Raw genomic sequence first — 24,511 nt, forward strand, 5'->3', positions numbered from 1 at the left:
ACACGACCTATCTAGTTGCTGGGTGCAAGAGAATGACTGGGAGTGACGTAGAGGGGAGGAGCTATATGCAGCTCTGCTGGGTGAATCCTCTTGCACTTCCTGTAGGGGAGCAGTTAATATCCCAGAAGTAATGATGACCCGTGGACTGATCACACTTAACAGAAGAAATTAACGTTTCTTATATGCAAATTCAGCACAGTGGAGTGTTTGTGTACCAGGTACATAAGAGTGAGTGTCACACTGTGGAGTGTTTGTGTACTAGGGTACATGAGAGTGAGTGTCACACTGTGGAGTGTTTGTGTACTAGGGTACACAACAGTGAATGTCACACTGTGGAGTGTTTGCGTACTAGGGTACATGAGAGTGAGTGTCACACTGTGGAGTGTTTGCGTACTAGGGTACACGAGAGTGAGTGTCACACTGTGGAGTGGTTGCGTACTAGGGTACATAAGAGTGAGTGTCACACTGTGGAGTGTTTGTGTACTAGGGTACATGAGAGTGAGTGTCACACTGTGGAGTGTTTGCATACTAGGGTACATGAGAGTGAGTGTCACACTGTGGAGTGTTTGTGTACTAGGGTACACAACAGTGAATGTCACACTGTGGAGTGTTTGCGTACTAGGGTACATGAGAGTGAGTGTCACACTGTGGAGTGTTTGCGTACTAGGGTACACGAGAGTGAGTGTCACACTGTGGAGTGGTTGCGTACTAGGGTACACGAGAGTGAGTGTCACAATGTGGAGTGTTTGCGTACTAGGGTACATGAGAGTGAGTCTCACACTGTGGAGTGTTTGCATAAGAGGGTATATAAGAGTGAGTGTCATACTGTGGAGTGTTTGCGTACTAGGGTACACGAGAGTGAGTGTCACACTGTGGAGTGTTTGCATAAGAGGGTACATAAGAGTGAGTGTCACACTATGGAGTGTTTGCGTACTAGGGTACACAAGAGTGAGTGTCACACTGTGGAGTGTTTGCGTACCAGGGTATATAAGAGTGAGTGTCACACTGTGGAGTGTTTGCGTACCAGGGTAAATGAGAGTGAGTGTCACACTGTGGAGTGTTTGCGTACCAGGGTATATAAGAGTGAGTGTCACACTGTGGAGTGTTTGCGTACCAGGGTATATAAGAGTGAGTGTCACACTGTGGAGTGTTTGCGTACCAGGGTATATGAGAGTGAGTGTCACACTGTGGAGTGTTTGCGTACCAGGGTACACGAGAGTGAGCGTCACACTGTGGAGTGTTTGCGTACCAGGGTATATAAGAGTGAGTGTCACACTGTGGAGTGTTTGCGTACCAGGGTATATAAGAGTGAGTGTCACACTGTGGAGTGTTTGCGTACCAGGGTAAATGAGAGTGAGTGTCACACTGTGGAGTGTTTGCGTACCAGGGTATATAAGAGTGAGTGTCACACTGTGGAGTGTTTGCGTACCAGGGTATATAAGAGTGAGTGTCACACTGTGGAGTGTTTGCGTACCAGGGTATATGAGAGTGAGTGTCACACTGTGGAGTGTTTGCGTACCAGGGTACACGAGAGTGAGTGTCACACTGTGGAGTGTTTGCGTACCAGGGTATATAAGAGTGAGTGTCACACTGTGGAGTGGTTGTGTACCAGGGTATATGAGAGTGAGTGTCACACTGTGGAGTGTTTGCGTACCAGGATACATTAGAGTGAGTGTCACACTGTGGAGTGTTTGCATAAGAGGGTATATAAGAGTAAGTGTCACACTGTGGAGTGTTTGCGTACTAGGGTACACGAGAGTGAGTGTCACACTGTGGAGTGTTTGCGTACCAGGGTACATGAGAGTGAGTGTCACACTGTGGAGTGGTTGCGTACAAGGATATATCAGAGTGATTGTCACACTGTGGAGTGTTTGTGTACCAGGGTATAAAACAGTTAGTGTCACACTGTGAATACACCTGTCCAAAAGTGTGAAAAAAATGTATAATTCCCTGCATCTGAGGAAGTGTAGCGCTTGTGACATACGCAAGTTATTTCTGCTGTTATGCTGGAGCTTATACTTCACATTGATTTTACATAGATTTGATTCCATGCTTCATTTTGAATAGGTCTGACAGTGTGATTTAGAGAAAAGACATTTAAATAATGTGTCACACTGAACAACGTGACTTGGCAGCTCTACTAGTGTAACGTACCTTGACAGTAGTATCCACTTGTATCTCATCAGGTCCAGAGTTTATGCAGGGAGAGGTCTCTTCCATCCTGGATCCAAAGAAAGCATTTTACAATAAGTGATGCAGGAAAAAAAAATAATACATAAAAAAAGTGATCAACCTAAAAACATATAAATCATTTTAAAATTACCTGGCGCTCACTTCAACAGAGGTCTAGACAATAACAATCATTGTTGCAAGTACCCTGCTTATATACAGCACAATAAAAAAGATGCAACAAGAGAGGTTTTCACAACATGCTGCAAGTTGGGAACTTATCAGGATAGATACTGATCACTTGTACACAAAGAAAGGAAAGTCCGAAAGAAAAAGGCAAAATGTTATCTCCCTTGTGATTAGACTGGAGCTTAGAGGCTGATGAGAACACAGAGAAAAATCAGATGACCGTCCTCTTTAGATGTCACCAAGGTCATCAGTGTTTAGAGTTTTTGGGAAGTCCAGAGCTATTCAACAGGTTCAGTAAGTGCATAGCCAGCCCACCTCTCCCAGGGAAAAGGTCACATGGTTTGGTAGAATGCAGAACCCTGAAACCTATTCAGGGACAACTTCTGATGAAGCAACCCTTGCGCACAGTAAAAAAGCAGCGTAAGTCCACCTAACGTATGCGCACTCACATACATTTCAGCCGCCCATATATACATACATATTTTAAAATATGTGTGTGTCCTACTACTCCTCAATCAAATCCTAACTAACTCTACAGTGTTTGCTCCTCTCTCTCACTCTCTCTCTATACCTACGCTCCTGGGCCCTGTGTTGTAGCTCAAAGAACAATCCAAACAAACGAAAAATATGTCAGTTACGCATGGGTTTATATAGGGGTTTTAAATGGCGGTTTGACGTGTCGGTTTCTTTCTTTCTTTCGGTTTCGTGTGAATTCATCATAAAAAAACAACTCTATTTTTAACTTACGCGTGCAATATACTGACGTAAATTACTGGCAATGCTAGCAATGTGTAATTACGCATATTTCTGAACTTCGTCAGTTTGGCCTACTTACGACAGTATATGGTGCTGTGTGTTATGTGATTCACCCAATGTGCGAGATGAATTTACGGGCGATGTTGGTTTCAGCAGTTGCGTTGAACATTACACAGCATATGTGATTGCGCCCAAAATGTTTAGTTATGTGTAATGAAACAACTCTGCAATATATTTTTGTTATTTATTTTGCCCCTTTTCATGTAATTTAGCTCTGAAGATCTGAGCAATTTAGAATTCTCAGAACTTAAAACACACCTGCCCCTTCTCAAGGCCAACTCTGCTACATATCAGTCCCTATCTGGCTTTATCAAACAACAACTGTAAAACAGTTTACTTTATGCCCGTCGTTAGTCTTGTTGTCTGCAGACTAAAGCCCAGATTGGCTCCTTCAAATAAGGCAAACAGTGGTTGGAGTTTGGCATTTGAAAAACAATTGCAGTAAAAAGGATGTTAATTTGATTTAAACGTTAAAACTTGGCTGATAAGTTACAGCAACACAACAGAAATGTCTTGTAATCACAGGGTATGTACTGTCCCTTTAAAGGGACATAAAAGTGCAAAAAGGAAAATGCTGTGATATGTTAGAGCATTTTCTATTGCATATAACTGTGTATTAAACCTCTGCATATGGGTTAAGCACATACAGTAGTTTAGCTACAGAGCAGCAATGCATTACTGGGAGCTAAACACATCTGATGAGCCAATAACAGTAGAGAAATGTTTGTTGCCATAAAATTAGTACCTTTCCTGTACTATACCCTTGTACTCCTCTAACACTCCCCTCTACAACACATCCTTGTAACTAATACATTTACTGTACTATACCCTTGTACTCCTCTAACACTCCCCTCTACAACACATCCGTGTAACTAATACATTTACTGTACTATACTCTTGTACTCCTCTAACACTCCCCTCTACAACACATCAGTGTAACTAATACATTTACTGTACTATACCCTTGTACTCCTCTAACACTCCCCTCTACAACACATCCGTGTAACTAATACATTTACTGTACTATACCCTTGTACTCCTCTAACACTCCCCTCTACAACACATCCGTGTAACTAATACATTTACTGTACTATACCCATGTACTACTCTAACACTCCCCTCTACAACACATCCGTGTAACTAATACATTTACTGTACTATACCCTTGTACTCCTCTAACACTCCCCTCTACAACACATCCGTGTAACTAATACATTTACTGTACTATACCCATGTACTCCTCTAACACTCCCCTCTACAACACATCCTTGTAACTAATACATTTACTGTACTATACCCTTCTACTCCTCTAAAACTCCCCTCTACAACACATCCTTGTAACTAATACATTTACTGTACTCTCCAGCTGGCTCATTAGGATCATTAAGACTGTACAATCATATTCACTTTCATGTAGGAAGGAGAAGATTTGTGTGTTTTTTATTTTTATCTTTTCTTCTCTGTGTATCAGGGCCCAGCCTGGGCATTGTCTATGGGAGTCAGTAATGCATCTCGTGTATATGAATATTTAATAAATGTAAAACGATACTTATGCACACTGACACAGCGTACAGCACAGTGACTCACAGCACACATCCTGCCCACAGCTTCCCTCATGCTCTGTGCAACATCAAGTCCTCCCCCGCTGCTTAGTACTACAGAGCTGACAGCGATAAAAAAAGAAAATCACTGTGCACTAATCTGCATATGCAAGGGTGTGATGAGCTGTCCAACCTCAGGCCCTGGGGCCACCACCCAGCTTTGCAGTGCTTTTTATTTAGCTCTGTGTTAGCAGAAACCACGGAAGGTTTGCTCTGTGTGTGTTACTGGTAGACAAAGGGATAAACTCATTAAACACTTTGAGAACTGTGTATAAATATGTCTTGCAACTTTGCAATATATTTTCATTGTTTATTTTGTCCCTTTTTCCTGTATTTTAGATCTGAAATTGAGGCTTTTCTAATTCTCAGAACATGAAATGCACCTGCTAACTTCTCTAGGCTAACCATGCTACATACCTATCCATAATTTTAACTGATAACATCTGCAAAACAATGTATTTTATACTAACTTTATGACTGTGACCAGCCTTGCTATCTGCTCCTCCAAATAAGGTGGCTGGGGTTTGGCTATTGATAAGTAAATGCAGTAAAAAGGTTGTTCATTTGTTTTAAAACATTAAGACTTGACTGGTCTGTTATTCTCTTGCAGCACAACAGAAATGTCTTCTAATTACAAGGTTCTTACTGTCCCTTTAAGCTGTGTGTGTTACTAGCAGCTAAAGTGCTTTGGACATTACTGGCAGTCAAGAGCATACAAAAATCACTGTTTATCTGTGAAAAATGTATGTTACTGTCTAAATTAAGCAAATAGAAAGAGAATCGCTCTACCAGGAAAGAACAACAGCTCAGTGGCTAGTTCTATGGTGAATTACCACCCAGGAGCAGCCTCTTTTAGCCCAGTTGTGCTTCTCACAGAGGAGAACTTTCCTGAAGTATCTCAGTCTGATCCCGCCAAGTAAGGTCAGCCCCGAAATACCAGGCAGTTCCTCTCTAAACAAGGAAAATGACAACCCCAGAGGATCGTTTCGGCCTCGTCAGTGAGGTGCAGCCATATTCCTCTAAGCGCACTGGGCAAGGTGTCCACATCTGGTTTTCCCCATCACCCTTAGGGAGGTTTAGGTAGGGCTAAGGGGTAGGATGCCATTACATGAGTCCACTTACAGCCATACTTGGTCACCCACTGTTTGTCCAGTATTTTATGGAGCACAGTTATGGACCCTTGTGGGAACATTAATTTAGAAAAATGACATGAAACATCCTGGAACTCATGCATAGGTGTTAAACACATAGACAAAGTCTTGCTCAGGAACCACATGAAACTGCTGGTCCCAAGCAAAAAAATCTTGGTGAGCATATCAGCAGTGACAGTTGCATTACCTCACTAATCCCAGGCTGCGTTCAGCTCAAGAGCTGCAATGATTGTGGCTCCAAAGTGCGACTTTACCGATGCATTTAACCCCTTTTTGGAACTAAGCACCCGGAGTTTTACTGTAAGAAAGTAGATAATGTCATTTTTGCACTGCAAAATCCCTTTAAAGCTATACTGTACTGTAGAATTGATATTCTGTTAATCTATTTCCAATGACTTGTTATATCAGCTGTGGAGTACAAAATGTATGGGAAATTGCTTTTAGGTTTATTTTTGTATATGAAATAACTGTTTTTGCTCATTAATTCCACAACTCATTTTAAGGCTAGATTACAAGTAGAGCGCAAGTTAGCGCTCCTGCTTGCGCATTTACTCCGTTAGATGTAAGCTTTTTGTATGCATCGGGTAGCGCTCTTATTACAACTTGAAAGTAAAAAGTTTTTGCACTTAACATATTCCCCCATAGACTTCAATGAAGCAAAAAATGGGGGGGGGGGGGAATCTAACACCCTACTCGCGCGCAAACCCGATCGCTTTTTAACCAGTGTGCTAACCCAACATGAAATATTAATATTTCACATTACAGTGATCTTCACATAGTGTCTACACCAGAATTTTTATTGTTTAAAAAACAGAATTTATGCTTACCTGATAAATGACTTTCTCTTGTGGTGTATCCAGTCCACGGATTCATCCTTTACTTGTGGGATATTCTCCTTCCCTACAGGAAGTGGCAAAGAGAGCACACAGCAGAGCTGTCCATATAGCTCCCCCTCTAGCTCCACCCCCCAGTCATTCGACCAAAGGTTAGGAAGAAAAAGGATAAACCATAGGGTGCAGTGGTGACTGTAGTTTAAACAAAAAATTTTTTTACCTGACTCAATTGCCAGGGCGGGCCGTGGACTGGATACACCACAAGAGAAAGTAATTTATCAGGTAAGCATAAATTCTGTTTTCTCTTGTAAGGTGTATCCAGTCCACGGATTCATCCTTTACTTGTGGGATACCAATACCAAAGCTTTAGGACACGGATGAAGGGAGGGAAAAAGACAGGTACCTTAAACGGAAGGCACCACTGCTTGCAAAACCTTTCTCCCAAAAATAGCCTCCGAAGAAGCAAAAGTATCGAATTTGTAAAATTTGGAAAAAGTATGCAGTTAGAACCAAGTCGCTGCCTTACAAATCTGTTCAACAGAAGCCTCATTTTTAAAAGCCTATGTGGAAGCCACTGTTCTGGTAGAATGAGCAGTAACAGTTTCAGGAGGCTGCTGGCCAGCAGTCTCATAGGCCAAACGGATGATGCTTTTCAGCCAAAAGGAAAGAGAGGTAGCAGTCGCTTTCTGACCTCTCCTCTTACCAGAATAGATAACAAACAGGGAAGATGCTTGTCTGAAATCCTTAGTTGCTTGTAAATAGAACTTTAAAGCACGAACTACATCAAGATTGTGTAACAGACGTTCCTTCTTCGAAGAACGATTAGGACACAGAGAAGGAACAACTATTTCCTGGTTAATATTCTTGTTAGAAACAACTTTAGGAAGAAAACCAGGTTTGGAACGCAAAACTACCTTATCTGCGTGGAACACCAGGTAAGGTGAATTACACTGCAAGGCAGATAATTCTGAGACTCTTCGAGCAGAAGAGATGGCTACCAAAAACAAAACTTTCCAAGATAACAACTTAATATCTATGGAATGTAAGGGTTCAAACGAAATCCCTTGAAGAACTGAAAGAACTAGATTTAGACTCCATGGCGGAGCCACTGATTTGTAAACAGGCTTGATTCTGACTAAAGCCTGAGTAAACGCTTGAACGTCTGGTACCTCTGCCAGACGCTTGTGTAAAAGGATAGACAGAGCAGATATCTGTCCCTTTAAGGAACTAGCTGACAATCCTTTCTCCAATCCTTCTTGGAGGAAAGACAATATCCTGGGAATCCTAATCTTACTCCATGAGTAACCCTTGGATTCACACCAACAAAGATATTTCCGCCATATCTTATGGTAGATTTTCCTGGTGAAACTTTCTAGCCTGAATCAGAGTATCTATAACTGACTCAGAGAAACCACGCTTTGATAGAATTAAGCGTTAAATCTCCAAGCAGTCAGACGCAGAGAAATTAGGTTTGGATGCTTGAACGGACCCTGTATTAGAAGATCCTGCCTCATTGGCAATGTCCATGGTGGGACAGATGACATGTCCACTAGGTCTGCATACCAAGTCCTGCGTGGCCACGCAGGCGCTATCAGAAACACCGAATCCTTCTCCTGCTTGATTCTGGCGACCAGACGAGGGAGAAGAGGAAACGGTGGAAAAACATAAGCCAGATTGAAGGACCAAGGCGCTGCTAGAGCATCTATCAATACCGCATTGGGATCCCGGGACCTGGACCCGTAGTGAGGAAGTTTGGTGTTCTGACGGGACGCCATCAGATCCAACTCTGGAGTGCCCCATCGCTGAGTCAGCTGGGCAAATACCTCCGGGTGAAGTTCCCACTCCCCCAGATGAAAAGGCTGACGACTTAGAAAATCCGCCTCCCAGTTGTCTACTCCTGGGATGTGAATTGCTGAGAGATGGCAGGAGTGATCCTCCGCCCACCTGATTATTTTGGTTACTTCCGTCATCGCTAGGGAACTCTTTGTTCCCCCCTGATGATTGACGTAAGCTACAGTCGTGATGTTGTCCGACTTGAGGCCATGCCTGAAGAGCGTTGAATATCGCCCTCAGTTCCAGAATGTTTATCGGGAGAAGAGTTTCTTCCCGAGACCATAAGCCCTGAGCTTTCAGGGAGTCCCAGACCGCACCCCAGCCTAACAGACTGGCATCGGTCGTTACAATGATCCACTCTGGCCTGCGGAAACATATTCCCTGAGACAGGTGATCCTGAGACATCCAACAGAGAAGAGAATCTCTGGTCTCCTGGTCCAACTGAATTTGAGAAGACAAATCTGCATAATCCCCATTCCACTGTTTGAGCATGCATAATTGCAGTGGTCTGAGGTGTATCCGAGCAAAAGGGACTATGTCCATTGCCGCTACCATTAGACCGATTGTCTCCATGCACTGAGCTACAGATGGCCGAGGAATGGAATGAAGAGCTCGGCAAGTAGAGAATATCTACCGAGTCTAGGAATGGAACTCTTGTGAGGGGGGAGAGAGAACTCTTTTTGATGTTCACCTTCCACCTGTGAGACCTCAGAAAGGCCAATACAATCTCCGTGTGAGACTTGGTTCTTTGGAAAGTCAACGTCTGAATTAAGATGTCGTCTAGGTAAGGCGCCACTGCTATGCCCCGCGGTCTTAGAACCACCAGGAGGGACCCTAGCACCTTTGTGAAAATTCTGGGAGCAGTGGCCAACCCGAAAGGAAGAGCCACAAACTGATAATGCTTGTCCAGAAAGGCGAACCTGAGAAACTGGTGATGATCTTTGTGGATAGGAATGTGCAGGTACGCATCCTTTAGATCCACGGTAGTCATATATTGACCCTCCTGGATCATTGGTAAGATTGTCCGAATGGTCTCCATCTTGAATGATGGGACTCTGAGGAATTTGTTTAGAATTTTGAGATCCAGGATTGGTCTGAAAGTTCCTTCTTTTTTGGGAACCACAAACAGGTTTGAGTAAAACCCCAGTCCTTGTTCTGCAATTGGAACTGGGTGGATCACTCCCATTGTATGTAGATCTTCTACACAGCGTAAAAACGCCTCTTTCTTTGTCTGATCTGTAGACAGACGAGAAATGTGGAACCTTCCCCTTGGAGGAGAGTCCTTGAATTCTAGAAGGTATCCCTGGGCTACAATCTCTAATGCCCAAGGATCGTGTACATCTCTTGCCCAGGCCTGAGCGAAGAGAGAGAGTCTGCCCCCTACTAGATCCGGTCCCGGATCGGGGGCTACCCCTTCATGCTGTCTTGGTGGCAGCTGCAGGCTTTTTGGCCTGTTTACCCTTATTCCAGCCCTGGTAAGGTTTCCAGGTTGCCTTGGGCTGTGAAGCGTTACCCACTTGCTTTGCAGCCGGAGAGGATGAAGCGGGGCCGTTCCTGAAATTGCGGAAGGAACGAAAATTAGCTTTGTTCTTTGTCTTAAAGGGCTTGTCCTGAGGGAGAGCATGGCCTTTTTCCCCGGTGATATCTGAAATAATCTCTTTCAATTCAGGCCCGAAGAGGGTCTTTCCTTTGAAAGGAATGTTCAAAAGCTTGGATTTAGACGACACATCGGCCGACCAGGACTTTAGCCATAGCGCCCTGCGCGCCAAAATGGCGAAACCTGAATTTTTTGCGCGCTAACTTAGCTATTTGGAAAGCAGCGTCAGTGATAAAAGAATTAGCTAGCTTTAGAGCCTTAATTCTATCCATAATTTCCTCATATGAGGTCTCCGTCTGGAGCGAGTCTCCCAGCGCCTCAAACCAGAAAGCAGCTGCAGTAGTTACAGGAATAATGCAGGCAATAGGTTGGAGAAGAAAACCTTGTTGAACAAAAATTTTCTTAAGTAAACCCTCTAATTTTTTATCCATAGGGTCTTTAAAAGCACAACTGTCTTCAATTGGTATGGTTGTGCGTTTAGCAAGTGTAGAAACAGCCCCCTCCACCTTAGGGACCGTCTGCCACGAGTCCCGCATGGGGTCAGATATGGGGAACATTTTCTTAAAAACAGGAGGGGGGACAAAAGGGACACCTGGTCTATCCCACTCCCTAGTAACGATATCCGCTATCCTCTTAGGGACCGGAAACGCATCAGTGTAAACAGGGACCTCTAAGTACTTGTCCATTTTACATAATTTCTCTGGGACCACCAAAGGGTCGCAGTCATCCAGAGTAGCTAATACCTCCCTGAGCAACACGCGGAGGTGTTCTAGTTTAAATTTAAAAGCCAATGTATCTGAATCTGTCTGAGGAGGAACCTTTCCTGAATCAGAAACTTCTCCCTCAGACATCCAATCCCTCGCTCCTTCAGAGCGTTGTGAGGGTATATCAGATACAGCTACCAAAGCGTCAGAATGCTCATAATCTGTTCTTAAAACTGAGCTATCACGCTTTGCAGGTAACACGGGCAGTTTAGATAAGAAAGCTGCAAGAGAATTATCCATGACTGCCTCTAAGTCTTGTAATGTAAAAGGGTTAGACGCACTAGAGGTACTAGGCGTCGCTTGAGCGGGCGTAACTGGTTGTGACACTTGAAGAGAGGCAGACGGGCTACCCTCGTTACCTTCAGTCTGAGAATCATCTTGGGCCACATTCTTAAGTGCAACAATATGATCTTTAAAGTGTATAGACATATCAGTACAAGTGGGACACATTCTGAGAGGGGGTTCCACCATGGCTTCTAAACACATTGAACAAGGATTTTCCTTAGTGTCAGACATGTTTAACAGACTAGTAGTATACACAGACAGGCTTGGAAATCACTTTAATCAAATAAAAAACACAATTTGAATTTTTTTTACTGTGCCTTTAAGAGATAAAAAAGGCACACAATTTTACAAAACAGTGAAAAATGCAGTAATCCTTTTGAAATTTTCACAGTATGTACCCAGAGCCTTAGTAAAATTGCACCACAAGTAGCAAAACGATTAACCCCTTAATGCCCAAACTGGAGCAGCCTAAAGCCAACACCCGGTTAAAATTACTACAGCACCTTGCCACAGCACTGCTGTGGCACTACCTGCCCTTAGGGACCAGATTTGGGGGAATATAGCTTCCTTTAGGCCCTCAAACAGCAGCAGGACCCTCCATATGAAGCAGCATGAACTTCTGTGTAATTCTAAATGCGCATCTGAGGCACAAAATTAGGCCCCTCCCACTCTACTCCGGAGCTGTGAGGCCTAAGAAATCACTCCAAAGTGAATAAAAAACAGCCATGTGGGTAATAACCCCAGAAAGAACCCAACAGGACTTTCAAAGTGTCTTTTTTTCTAATAAAACAATCGATTGCCCTGAATTAGTGTCAACCAGCATAATTAGCCCTGTTATGTAAGCATTCAATTCCATACTAAGTCTCTGAACATAGCTTACCCTCCCCTCATGGGGATATTGTCAGTCTCTTCTAGCATTATCTCAGTCTTGTCTAGAAATAAATGACTGAACATACCTTAATGCAGTTCAGATGCAAACTGTTCCCCCCAACTGAAGTTTTCTGGTCCTCCTCAGTCCTGTGTGGGAACAGCAGTGGATTTTAGTTACAACATGCTAAAATCATTTTCCTCTCAGCAGAAATCTTCATCACTTTTCTGCTAGAGAGTAAATAGTACAAACCGGTACCATTTAAAATAACAAACTTTTGATTGAAGATAATAAAAACTACAATTCTAACACCACATTCACTTTACCCTCCCGTAGAGAGACCCTAGTGCTTAGAGCCGGCAAAGAGAATGACTGGGGGGTGGAGCTAGAGGGGGAGCTATATGGACAGCTCTGCTGTGTGCTCTCTTTGCCACTTCCTGTAGGGAAGGAAAATATCCCACAAGTAAAGGATGAATCCGTGGACTGGATACACCTTACAAGAGAAAGATAGATAATCCCTTTATTTTACTCATTCCCTAGTTTTGCATAACCAACACAGTCATATAAATACACTTTTTACCTCTGTGATTACCTTGTATCTAAGCCTCTGCAAACTTCCCCCTTATTTCAGTTCTTTTGACAGACATCCATTTTAGCCAATCAGAGCAGGCTCCCCTGAACTCCGAGTGCGTGAGCACAGTGTTATCTATATGATACACATGAACTAACACCCTCTAGTGGTGAAAAACTGTCAAAATGCCCTGAGAGCAGAGGCCGCCTTCAAGGGATTAGAAATTAGCATATGAATCTCCTAGGTTTAGCTTTCAACTAAGAATACCAAGAGAACAAAGCAAAATTGGTGATAAAACTAAATTTGAAAATTGTTTAAAATTACATTCTCTATCTGAATCATGAAAGATTATTTTGGACTAGACTGTCCCTTTAATTACACACACATATATATATGTGATTTTTTGATAAATTATATAGCCATACCTATATATACAGGTAGATGATAATATATAGATATAGATCTTTAAAGATATATATAGGAATATCTATTTAAAAATAAAAATAACATATTCCCCTATGTGAAGAATGTGGAATAATTACAGTAAATACATAGCTAAACACTTTATTACATATGAGTATTGCATAAATATGATTTTTCACATTATTAGCGACTTGACTGCAAAGGGCTCCAATGCACTTATATATATGTCTATATAAGTGCATTGGAGCCCTTTGCAGTCAAGTATACATATGTATTTATGTGTTTCTATGTGTATATATGTCTGTAAATATTTCAATTTGTTTACATCATAACTTTGTTCCGATGTAGACAAATTAGTTCCGGCGGGAAAGGGTTAATGAACACTCAAGACATACACAAGTTGTGATACACAGTCACTGACATACACAAGTTGTTATACACAGTCACTGACATACATAAGTTGTGATACACAGTCACTGACATACACAAGTTGTGATACACAGTCACTGACATACACAAGTTGTTATACACAGTCACTGACATACATAAGTTGTGATACACAGTCACTGACATACACAAGTTGTGATACAGTCACTGACATACACAAGTTGTGATACACAGCCATTGACATACACAAGTTGTGATACACAGCCGCTGACATACACAAGTTGTGATACACAGTCACTGACATACACAAGTTGTGATACACAGTCACTGACATACACAAGTGGTGATACACAGACACTGACATACACAAGTTGTGATACACAGCCACCAACATACACAAGTTGTGATACACAGTCACTGACATACACAAGTTGTGATACACAGCCGCTGACATACACAAGTTGTGATACACAGCCGCTGACATACACAAGTTGTGATACACAGTCACTCACATAAACAAGTTGTGATAAACAGCCACTGACATACACAAGTTGTTACATACAGCAACTGACATACTCCTAAAAACTAAGAAGACTCTCACATAGAGATGTGGATATCTCCTGTAAGTATGCACCTATAAGCACTCTCAGCCTAGACTGTGAGGCAGTTGTTCCAGAACGGGTTAAAATAAAATATAACTTTTATTATGAATTGCACTTAAAATAAGGGTAACACACAAATTAAAATCGACACTAGCACTATCATGTAATCTGACAATATATATTCACTATATGGAGGACTATAGTATCAAAGGCCTATAATGAATAAATATATATATATATAAATATATAGTGAATATATATTGTCAGATTACATGATAGTGCTAGTGTTGATTTTAATTTGTGTGTTACCCTTATTTTAAGTGCAATTCATAATAAAAGTTATATTTTATTTTAACCCGTTCTGGAACAACTGCCTCACAGTCTAGGCTGAGAGTGCTTATAGGTGCATACTTACAGGAGATATCCACATCTCTATGTGAGAGTCTTCTTAGTTTTTAGGAATATAATTGTTTATGCATTTAGCACCATTCCCTATATAATTAAGGCTTTATTGACAAATAAGCATTAAGTTTGCAATTATATAATAACAGGGAAAAGCCCTTGTGGTGCCATTGTTCTTGTGTAGTAACATAAGCAACTGACATACACACGTTGTGATACACAGCCACTGACATACACAAGTTGTGATACACAGTCACTGACATACACAAGTTGTGATACACAGTCCCTGACATACACAAGTTGTGATACACAGTCACTGACATACACAAGTTGTGATACACAGCCACTGACATACACAAGTTGTGATACACAGTGACTGACATACACAAGTTGTGATAAACAGTGACTGACATACACAAGTTGTGATACACAGTCACTGACATACACAAGTTGTGATAAACAGTGACTGACATACACAAGTTGTGATAAACAGCCACTGACATACACAAGTTGTGATATACAGCCGCTGACATACACAAGTTGTGATACACAGCCGCTGACATACACAAGTTGTGATACACAGCCACTGACATACACAAGTTGTGATACACAGTCACTGACATACACAAGTTGTGATACACAGCCACTGACATACACAAGTTGTGATAAACAGCCACTGACATACACAAGTTGTGATATACAGCCGCTGACATACACAAGTTGTAATACACTGCCCCAGACATACACAAGTTGTGATACACAGCAACTGACATACACACGTTGTGATACACAGCCACTGACATACACAAGTTGTGATACACAGTCACTGACATACACAAGTTGTGATACACAGTGACTGACATACACAAGTTGTGATAAACAGCCACTGACATACACAAGTTGTGATACACAGCCACTGACATACACAAGTTGTGATAAACAGCCACTGACATACACAAGTTGTGATACGCAGCCACTGACATACACAATTTGTTATACACAGTCACTGACACACACAAGTTGTAATACACTGCCCCAGACATACACAAGTTGTGATACACAGTCACTGACATACAAAAGTTGTGATACACAGCCACTGACATACACAAGTTGTGATACACAGTCACTGACATACACAAGTTGTTATACACAGTCACTGACATACACAAGTTGTTATACACAGTCACTGACATACACAAGTGGTGATACACTGTCACTGACATACATAACTTGTGATACACAGTCACTGACATACACAAGTGGTGATACACAGGCACTGACATACACAAGTGGTGATACACAGTCACTGACATACACAAGTTGTTATACACAGTCACTGACATACACAAGTGGTGATACACTGTCACTGACATACACAAGTTGTGATACACAGTCACTGACATACACAAGTTGTGATAAACAGCCACTGACATACACAAGTTGTGATACACAGCCACTGACATACACAAGTTGTGATAAACAGCCACTGACATACACAAGTTGTGATACGCAGCCACTGACATACACAATTTGTTATACACAGTCACTGACACACACAAGTTGTAATACACTGCCCCAGACATACACAAGTTGTGATACACAGTCACTGACATACAAAAGTTGTGATACACAGCCACTGACATACACAAGTTGTGATACACAGTCACTGACATACACAAGTTGTTATACACAGTCACTGACATACACAAGTTGTTATACACAGTCACTGACATACACAAGTGGTGATACACTGTCACTGACATACATAACTTGTGATACACAGTCACTGACATACACAAGTGGTGATACACAGGCACTGACATACACAAGTGGTGATACACAGTCACTGACATACACAAGTTGTTATACACAGTCACTGACATACACAAGTGGTGATACACTGTCACTGACATACACAAGTTGTGATACACAGTCACTGACATACACAAGTTGTGATACACAGTGACTGACATACACAAGTTGTGATAAACAGCCACTGACATACACAAGTTGTGATACACAGCCACTGACATACACAAGTTGTGATAAACAGCCACTGACATACACAAGTTGTGATACGCAGCCACTGACATACACAATTTGTTATACACAGTCACTGACACACACAAGTTGTAATACACTGCCCCAGACATACACAAGTTGTGATACACAGTCACTGACATACAAAAGTTGTGATACACAGCCACTGACATACACAAGTTGTGATACACAGTCCCTGACATACACAAGTTGTGATACACAGTCACTGACATACACAAGTGGTGATACACAGTCACTGACATACACAAGTTGCTATACACAGTCACTGACATACACAAGTGGTGATACACTGTCACTGACATACATAACTTGTGATACACAGTCACTGACATACACAAGTGGTGATACACAGGCACTGACATACACAAGTGGTGATACACAGTCACTGACATACACAAGTTGTTATACACAGTCACTGACATACACAAGTGGTGATACACTGTCACTGACATACATAAACTATTGCAAGCCTGATTAGTTTATTTATATTTGGCTGAATCAGGGCCGAACCCCTGTATTATGTTTTAACTTCCCTCACATGAAAACAGCTGACATTATAACTGCATGTGGGAGATAAACACATCTATTAATCACACAAACGTGGGATCACTCCTACAGTATAGGCTTCCAAACACATTACTATCACAATAATATGTTATGGAAAAAATAATTTCATTGTAAGGAACAGCATGTTAGAGTCACACCTTAACCCTTTGCTTACCAGAGAGCTCTTCAGAGCCTTTATATAACAATGGGTTAATATTACTCTCATCATTAGCTTGATGTCTTCTCGGCTGGGCGTTAGAGAGGGGCAGGTGTTCTATGGAGAGGAGCGGGTAGAAAGTGGGCTGGGTGAACTGACATTGGGCTGAGTCTGGGCAGAGCTGTGGAGGTCCCTGGTTTCACACTGCAAACCAAAACATTTATAGCAAAGGAAAATGTGCAGGAGGGGCAGCAGACAAAGCTCACAACGTGTAACAATGCACAGCATATGGCACCAGTTGAGGGTTAATAAAATATCTAATAATATAGTACTGGTAGGACTGCAGCTGATGGTAGCAATAAGGGGTTAATCCAAAATCACACGTACAGGACACAATTACAAAATATACAGTATGTCTGTAAATATAAATTAAATTACTTATTTCATAAAATGGTAAAAATAGCTTAGCTGGTAAATTCCAGCAGATTATCTAATCCTTCAGAGCCACACTACGCTATACATAATATGTTTTTAACCCCTTAGTGACCAGACAAATTTTCAATTTTCTTACCGTTAGCGACCAGGGCAATTTTTACATTTCTGCAGTGTTTGTGTTTAGCTGTAATTTTCCTCTTACTCATTTACTGTACCCACACATATTATATACAATTTTTCTCACCATTAAATGGACTTTCTAAAGATACCATTTCATCATATCATATAATTTACTATAAAAAATATAAAATATGATTTTAAAAAATGGAAAAAAACACACTTTTTTTAACTTTGACCCACAAAATCTGTTACACATCTACAACCACCAAAAAACACCCATGCTAAATAGTTTCTAAATGTGGTCCTGAGTTTAGAAATACCCAATGTTTACATGTTCTTTGCTTTTTTTGCAAGTTATAGGGCCATAAATACAAGCAGCACTTTGCTATTTCAAACCATTTTTTTTTTTTTTTTTAAATTAGCGCTAGTTACATTGGAACACTGATATCTGTCAGGAATCCCTGAATATCCCTTGACATGTATATATTTTTTTTAGTAGACAACCCAAAGTATTGATCTAGGCCCATTTTGGTATATTTCATGCCACCATTTCACTGCCAAATGCAATCAAATAAAAAAAAAAGTTCACTTTTTCACAAACTTTCTCACAAAATTTAGGTTTCTCACTGAAATTTTTTACAAACAGCTTGTGCAATTATGGCACAAATGTTTGTAAATGCTTCTCTGGGATCGCCTTTGTTCAGAAGTATCAGACTTATATGGCTTTGGCGTTGCTTTTTGGCAATTAGAAGGCCGCTAAATGCCGCTGCGCACCACACGTGTATTATGCACAGCAGTAAAGGGGTTAATTAGGGAGTCTTGTAGGGTTAATATGAGCTTTAGTTTAGTGTAGTAGACAACCCAATGTATTGATCTAGGCCCATTTTGATATATTTCATGCCATCATTTCACTGCCAAATGCATTAAATAAAAAAAAATGTTCACTTTTTCACAAACTTTAGGTTTCTCACTGATATTATTCACAAACAGCTTGTGCAATTATGTCACAAATAGTTGTAAATGCTTCTCTGGGATCCCCTTTGCTTTGGCATTGCTTTTTGGTAATTAGAAGGCCACTAAATACCACACTTGTATTATGCCCAGCAGTGAAGGGGTTAATTAGGAACCTTGTAGGGTTAATTTTAGCTTTAGTGTACAGATCAGCCTCCCACTTGACACATCCCACCCCTGATCTCTACCTGACCCCTCTCAAAAAGCTCTCTTCCTTTCCCCCAACCTACTATTGTCATCGCCATCTTAAGTACTGGCAGAAAGTCTGCCAGTACTAAAATAAAAGGCAATTTTTTTAAAATATAAATTCTGCAGAGTAGAAACCCCCCAAAGAGCCCCCTCTACCTACTTTTGGCCAGTTTTTTATTTTATTTTTCAAAACACCCTTCTCCGTAGTGTAGCTGCCCCCCCCTCAATACCCTACCCCCCTGCCAAATCCATTTCCCAACCCTGATCCCCCCTCTCCAAAGTGGCACTTACAAATTACATGCCGGGGCAGAAGCGGACCCACCTGCTCCCACCCCTCACACACCCCCTCCGCCCCTCACACACCCCCTCCGCCCCCCCCTCAGCGATGGGCCGCCCACCCGCCTCCCTGCTATGGCTCCCACCCACCAACGATCGGCACCATCACTGGCCGATGCAGAGAGGGCCACTTTGGATGGTTAGTAAAGGGTATTGCACGATGCCTCAACATCGAGGCATCGCTGCAATACCCTGAAAGCAGCTGGAAGCGATCACGATCGCTTCCAGTGTTTGAAACCCCAGAGGATGTGCCAGGCAAGTCCTCGGTCAACAAGGGGTTAAAGGAACATGAAACCCCAATTTTTTTTTTCAAGATTCAGATAGATCATGTGATTTTAAACAAATTTCTATTAACAGGTGGTCCTTGTTCTTTTAGTATCTTTTGTTGAAAAGCAGGGATGTAAGCTCAGGAGTGTGCACAAGTCTGGAGCACTATATGGCAGCAGTTTTGCAAGAATGCTATCTATTTGTAATAGTGCTCCAGGAACATAACCTAGATATCTCTTCAACAAAGAATACCATGGGAAAGAAGCTAATTTATAATAGAAGTAAAATGGAAACTTTTTAAAAATTGAGTCAGAATCACAAAATAACAAGGGTGGACATCTCTGTCCCTGTCTGCCCGGCACTGTGGCTAGCGGGCAGCAAAAATTGCACAAGTGCCGAGGACTTCCGGTGGGAGGAGTGTGAGACAAGACACGCACGCTCTGAGCTCTGTGTACCGAGCTCTAACGTTACATCTCCCCAGCTCTGAGCTTCTGTTGGCGGTCTGACACGAGAGATCGCCCTGGGAAGAGAAAGCCTAGGCGGAGCAGATAGGAGGTCCCAAGTTACCACCATGGTCGGGTGGTACCGACAATAGCTATACTATTTGACAGCAAAGACCAGTAGAGACGGTCTCTCAGAGGAGATACGCTGCAAGCAGCAAGGCTAAAGTGGAATGCTTTAAGAGCCGATACAAAGCTGGGAGCCGATATACAGCGGGTAGCTGGTGGAATAGAAGAAAAGCTGAGACACGGTAAAGCTGCAAAGAGTGACACGCTGCAGTGACTGAGGCGGGCAAGTTCGGGAGGTGTCCTGAGCAGGCCGGCCCCCCCCCCCTAACGGCAAGTGTGGCGCTGTGGTGCAGCGGTAAGCAGCCAAATCTGGAGAGAGAGCTACCGAAGGACTATCGATAAACGCAAGTATAAGCCTGTGCACGGCGCAGAACTCTATATTTCTTTTTTGCTGCCGGGGTCAGTAGAGGTAGCCAGGTACTTGTGGGAGAAAAAAAAACTTGGAACCATCACAACAAACTTGCCCTGACAAGAAAGTCCAGAGGACATGTGTTCTAAGAAGGGATAATAATCTCAAAAAAGAAGGGAAAATTGTTTATCGGTGGCCCCAAGTGACGTTAAGCAATATCTTTAAATCATAAGTGGAAAACAGGTTGGCCATAGAGTGTATATTACAGAAGTATCTGAAAACTTCAAGGCCTATAAAGCATATCTGGCAGAAGCTCACAACAACACGGGCATATGTGTATTTCGTTTTTAAGTTTTTTTTTCTGAGGCAAGCACATGTGCTGGACATTAGTCGCTGGTTATATGTAACAGAAGGTCATGCTAACATATTAGTAACAAATTTTCTTTTTGTCCGGCAGGCAAATATGTATATATGATTAAACTTGTTCTTTTCTTAATTTTGAACTTGCAAGTCAGCCCTAAAACATTATATAGGCAGCATTCTAGCAACATACAACTGCACAGGGCATGAGCTGGCTGAATATTGTTGGTTAATGTATTGCTGAATGTTTGACTGGGCGACCTATTATTTGGAAATAGAATGTATATATAAGCTGGAAAAGATCACTTTAAAATTTGACCTAAGAAGCAGTTTTGGGGCTAAATCTAACAACTGTATTGGAGATATTATGCTTATGTTTAGATACACAACGGATCTGTAATATTAAGGTGACACAATCGGCAGGCAAAGGTCCAGAAAGTGCTTCCGGTCCGTTACAACCCCTGAAATACTTATGCCCATATGTGATAGGTGATACATATAGAGTTGTGAGCATTTATAATTCAAATGCACTATAAGCACAATAACAAACAAAAATTACAATAACAAAAGGGAATACAAAAAAAAAAAAAAATTTTTTTTAACTACGCCTGCTAGACTTCAAAATGTCCAGTGAGGGGTATTACAGAATAAATTAAGTAATAAAGGTAATAAAGGTCTTTAGTTTGAAAGAGTAGCTATATAGAAAAGCTAAAGGTGTTCATGTAGTCTCTTAACGTAGTGGACCTAAAAGCTGTTTGTTGAATATATTTACTTGAAACTTAGCCACTTGAAAATAGGACTGAGTAATCTACCTAACAAAAGCAAGAGAAAGAAGTAGTATAAGTACTGAAAGTGGAAACCGAAATTAAGAGGTTTAACCAATAGATATTTGAACTTAAAAGAAGCAAGACTTCTTTGATGGTATTGAGGTTCTAGGGATAAGAGATAAAAAATAATCAGTCCTCTTAGAGGCACTTAGCACTGGTTGACACTTTTTAATGAATTTTTACACTTGGTATATTATTTGAGTGTGTGCACTGTTTTCACATTCACACCCCCTTTTTTTTTTTTTTTTTTTCTTCCTTCCTCTCCTTCTCTCTTCTTCTCCTTTTTGTGTCCTTCTCCAATAGGGAGTCATAATAATAAGCACGCTTGGATTCTTTCAAGCCGATCACTGAATTTGCACAGAAGTTCTGGGTGTATTTAGAACCCAGAAACTAATGGAAAAATACGTAACAAATATCAAACCTAGATCCCCAGCCATGCCACCAAGGAAAGACAAAAAATGTAATAAAACAGTACAAGAGGTAATGGTAGAAACAGCATCAGAGTCACATCAGACAGGAGAGAGAGCTGTAGACACACAAATTACGAACAACCAAATAGTCGATCTACTACTCCCACAATTTGAGGTAATTAAAAAGGAACTGTCTGGTCTCACTGTTGAGATCAGACAATTCTCAAACAGACTGACAGAAGTAGAGACGCGGGTCTCTGAGCTGGAGGATACATATATCCACCAGGAGGAGATCACACGGAAACTTACAGACACTATAAAAACTTTACAGAACAAAGTAGAGGACCTAGAGGACAGGTCAAGAAGAAACAACGTGAGAGTGGTAGGCCTACCTGAAACACCTGAGTATAGTGATCTTTTGCAATTTGCTTCTGTGACACTGCCTCACACCTTAGGTATGACAGCTCAAGGGGGACAATTAGCAGTAGAGAGAGCACACCGTACCGGCCCCAACAGGGCGGGTATGGATACTAAAAATAGACCTAGAATGATCACGATTCGCTACCTTAATTTTCAAGATAAAGTAACAATCATGAGGCAATATAGAAAATGTCACCCACTGATTATAGATGGTAAACAGATATTAGTATTCCAGGATTTTTCGGTAGATACATCTAACAAGAGAAAAGAAATGTCCCCTTATTGTTCAGGATTGATTAAGGCAGGGATGAAAGCGAATCTAAGATATCCTGCGAAAATAATTGCTGAAGGAAAGGAAGGGCAGGTAGTGTTAAACTCCCCAGAAGAAGCAAAGCTATTTTGTATCAAAAATGAGATAACTATCTAGCTCCTCTGGGCTACACATAACAGGTTTAAATGAGACAAGAATGATTATACTGATGGCTAACAGAATAATAAGATTAGTATGGTTAGGGTTTTATTTTAGACTAAGTTGGGCGGGGTTTTCTTTTTTTTTTCTTTTTTCTTTTTTCTCTTTTTGCTTTTTTCTTCTCCCCCCTCCCTCCTGTCTCTCTCTACTCAGAAATTAAAATACAGGTGATATGGGAGATAATTTGAAGTGCATTTCATGGAATATTGGAGGTGTAACCTCCCCAATGAAACGCAAAGGTATTTTAAAGACTATCAAAAAATGTAACCCTGATATAATTCTTTTACAAGAACTCCATTTAAGGGAAAATGAAATTCCTAAACTTAAGCCCAAGTGGGTAGCTGAGATAATAGCAACTCCCTGCCTAACAAGGAAAGGCGGCGTCGCCATAATGATAAATAACAGGTTAACTTATAATATAATAAAGACAGAACGAGACATTGAAGGCAGATTTTTAATAGCCCAAATAGAAATAGATTCTAAGAGGTGGACATTCTGCAATGTTTATGGCCCAAACAGCTTTGATAAGGAATTCTGGAATAAACTTAAAGATAAATTAATTCCTTATTTAGACCAGAATTTAATCCTGGCGGGTGATTTCAATATGACCCTATACCCAGAAGTAGACAGATGGAGACAAAAGAAAAGCGCTAGTAAATATAAAAGAGAGGCTAGTTTTTTCAGAGAATTTTGTAAAACCTTAAGAGTCAAGGATATATGGAGAGCCCAACATCCAGACACGAAGGAATATTCCTGTGAGTCTAAAGCGCATAAAAACTTCTCTAGAATTGATATGTTTCTAATAGAAGAAAAAATTTTGCAAATTGATATTGAAACGGAAATTTTAGACTTTATTCTATCGGATCATGCAATTATATCCCTTAAGTTGATATTACGTGTATCAGAACAGACAAATGTAAACACTTTCAGATTCCCTGGGTATATGGTTAATAACTTAGGCTTTCGTAACTGGCTGACACAAAGATGGCAGGAATATGCTGATTTGAATCAAGGATACAGACACAAACCAGAAATTTTCTGGGAAGCGGGTAAAGCCGTATTGAGAGGGGAAATTAAACAGTATATGATCAGAAAGAAAAAGAAACAGATAGCTAGGGAGGTACAACTAGCGAACCAACTTAAAAACCTATATAGAAAGTATATTTTAATCCCCAATAAGGTATCCTGGGATAAATATGTGAGGGCCAAAGCAGAGAGAGAGCTGTTTTTGAACAATAAATGGGCATTAGAGGATATTAAAAACAGGAATTACTGGCAAGGTATCCAAGGAATATCAGCCAAACATCTGGCCAAAATGAGGGAGGTTAGGAAAAATAAAAACCTATGTACTCTGATAAAAGTTAAAAATAACACTTATACGAAAGCGACTGAAATTCGGGACGCCTTTCATAAATATTATCAAAAACTTTACTCACAAGGGGAAATAGACGTGCAGGCAAAAGAGAACTTCTGGAAAGAAATCACTTTACCTAA

At 41.1% G+C, this 24,511-nt stretch overlaps 1 protein-coding gene across 1 annotated transcript in view; it reads right to left on the reverse strand.

Moving 5' to 3' along the window:
- Positions 1–24,511, reverse strand: part of ARHGAP33 (Rho GTPase activating protein 33) — a 222,064-nt gene that overhangs the window by 179,741 nt on the left and 17,812 nt on the right. The window contains 1 exon segment of the mRNA XM_053690905.1: positions 2,155–2,221. Within this exon segment, the coding sequence (XP_053546880.1) occupies positions 2,155–2,221 (67 nt within the window).

Source organism: Bombina bombina, chromosome 8 (genome assembly GCF_027579735.1).
Source record: "Bombina bombina isolate aBomBom1 chromosome 8, aBomBom1.pri, whole genome shotgun sequence".
In the NCBI taxonomy this organism is placed as follows: domain Eukaryota; kingdom Metazoa; phylum Chordata; class Amphibia; order Anura; family Bombinatoridae; genus Bombina; species Bombina bombina.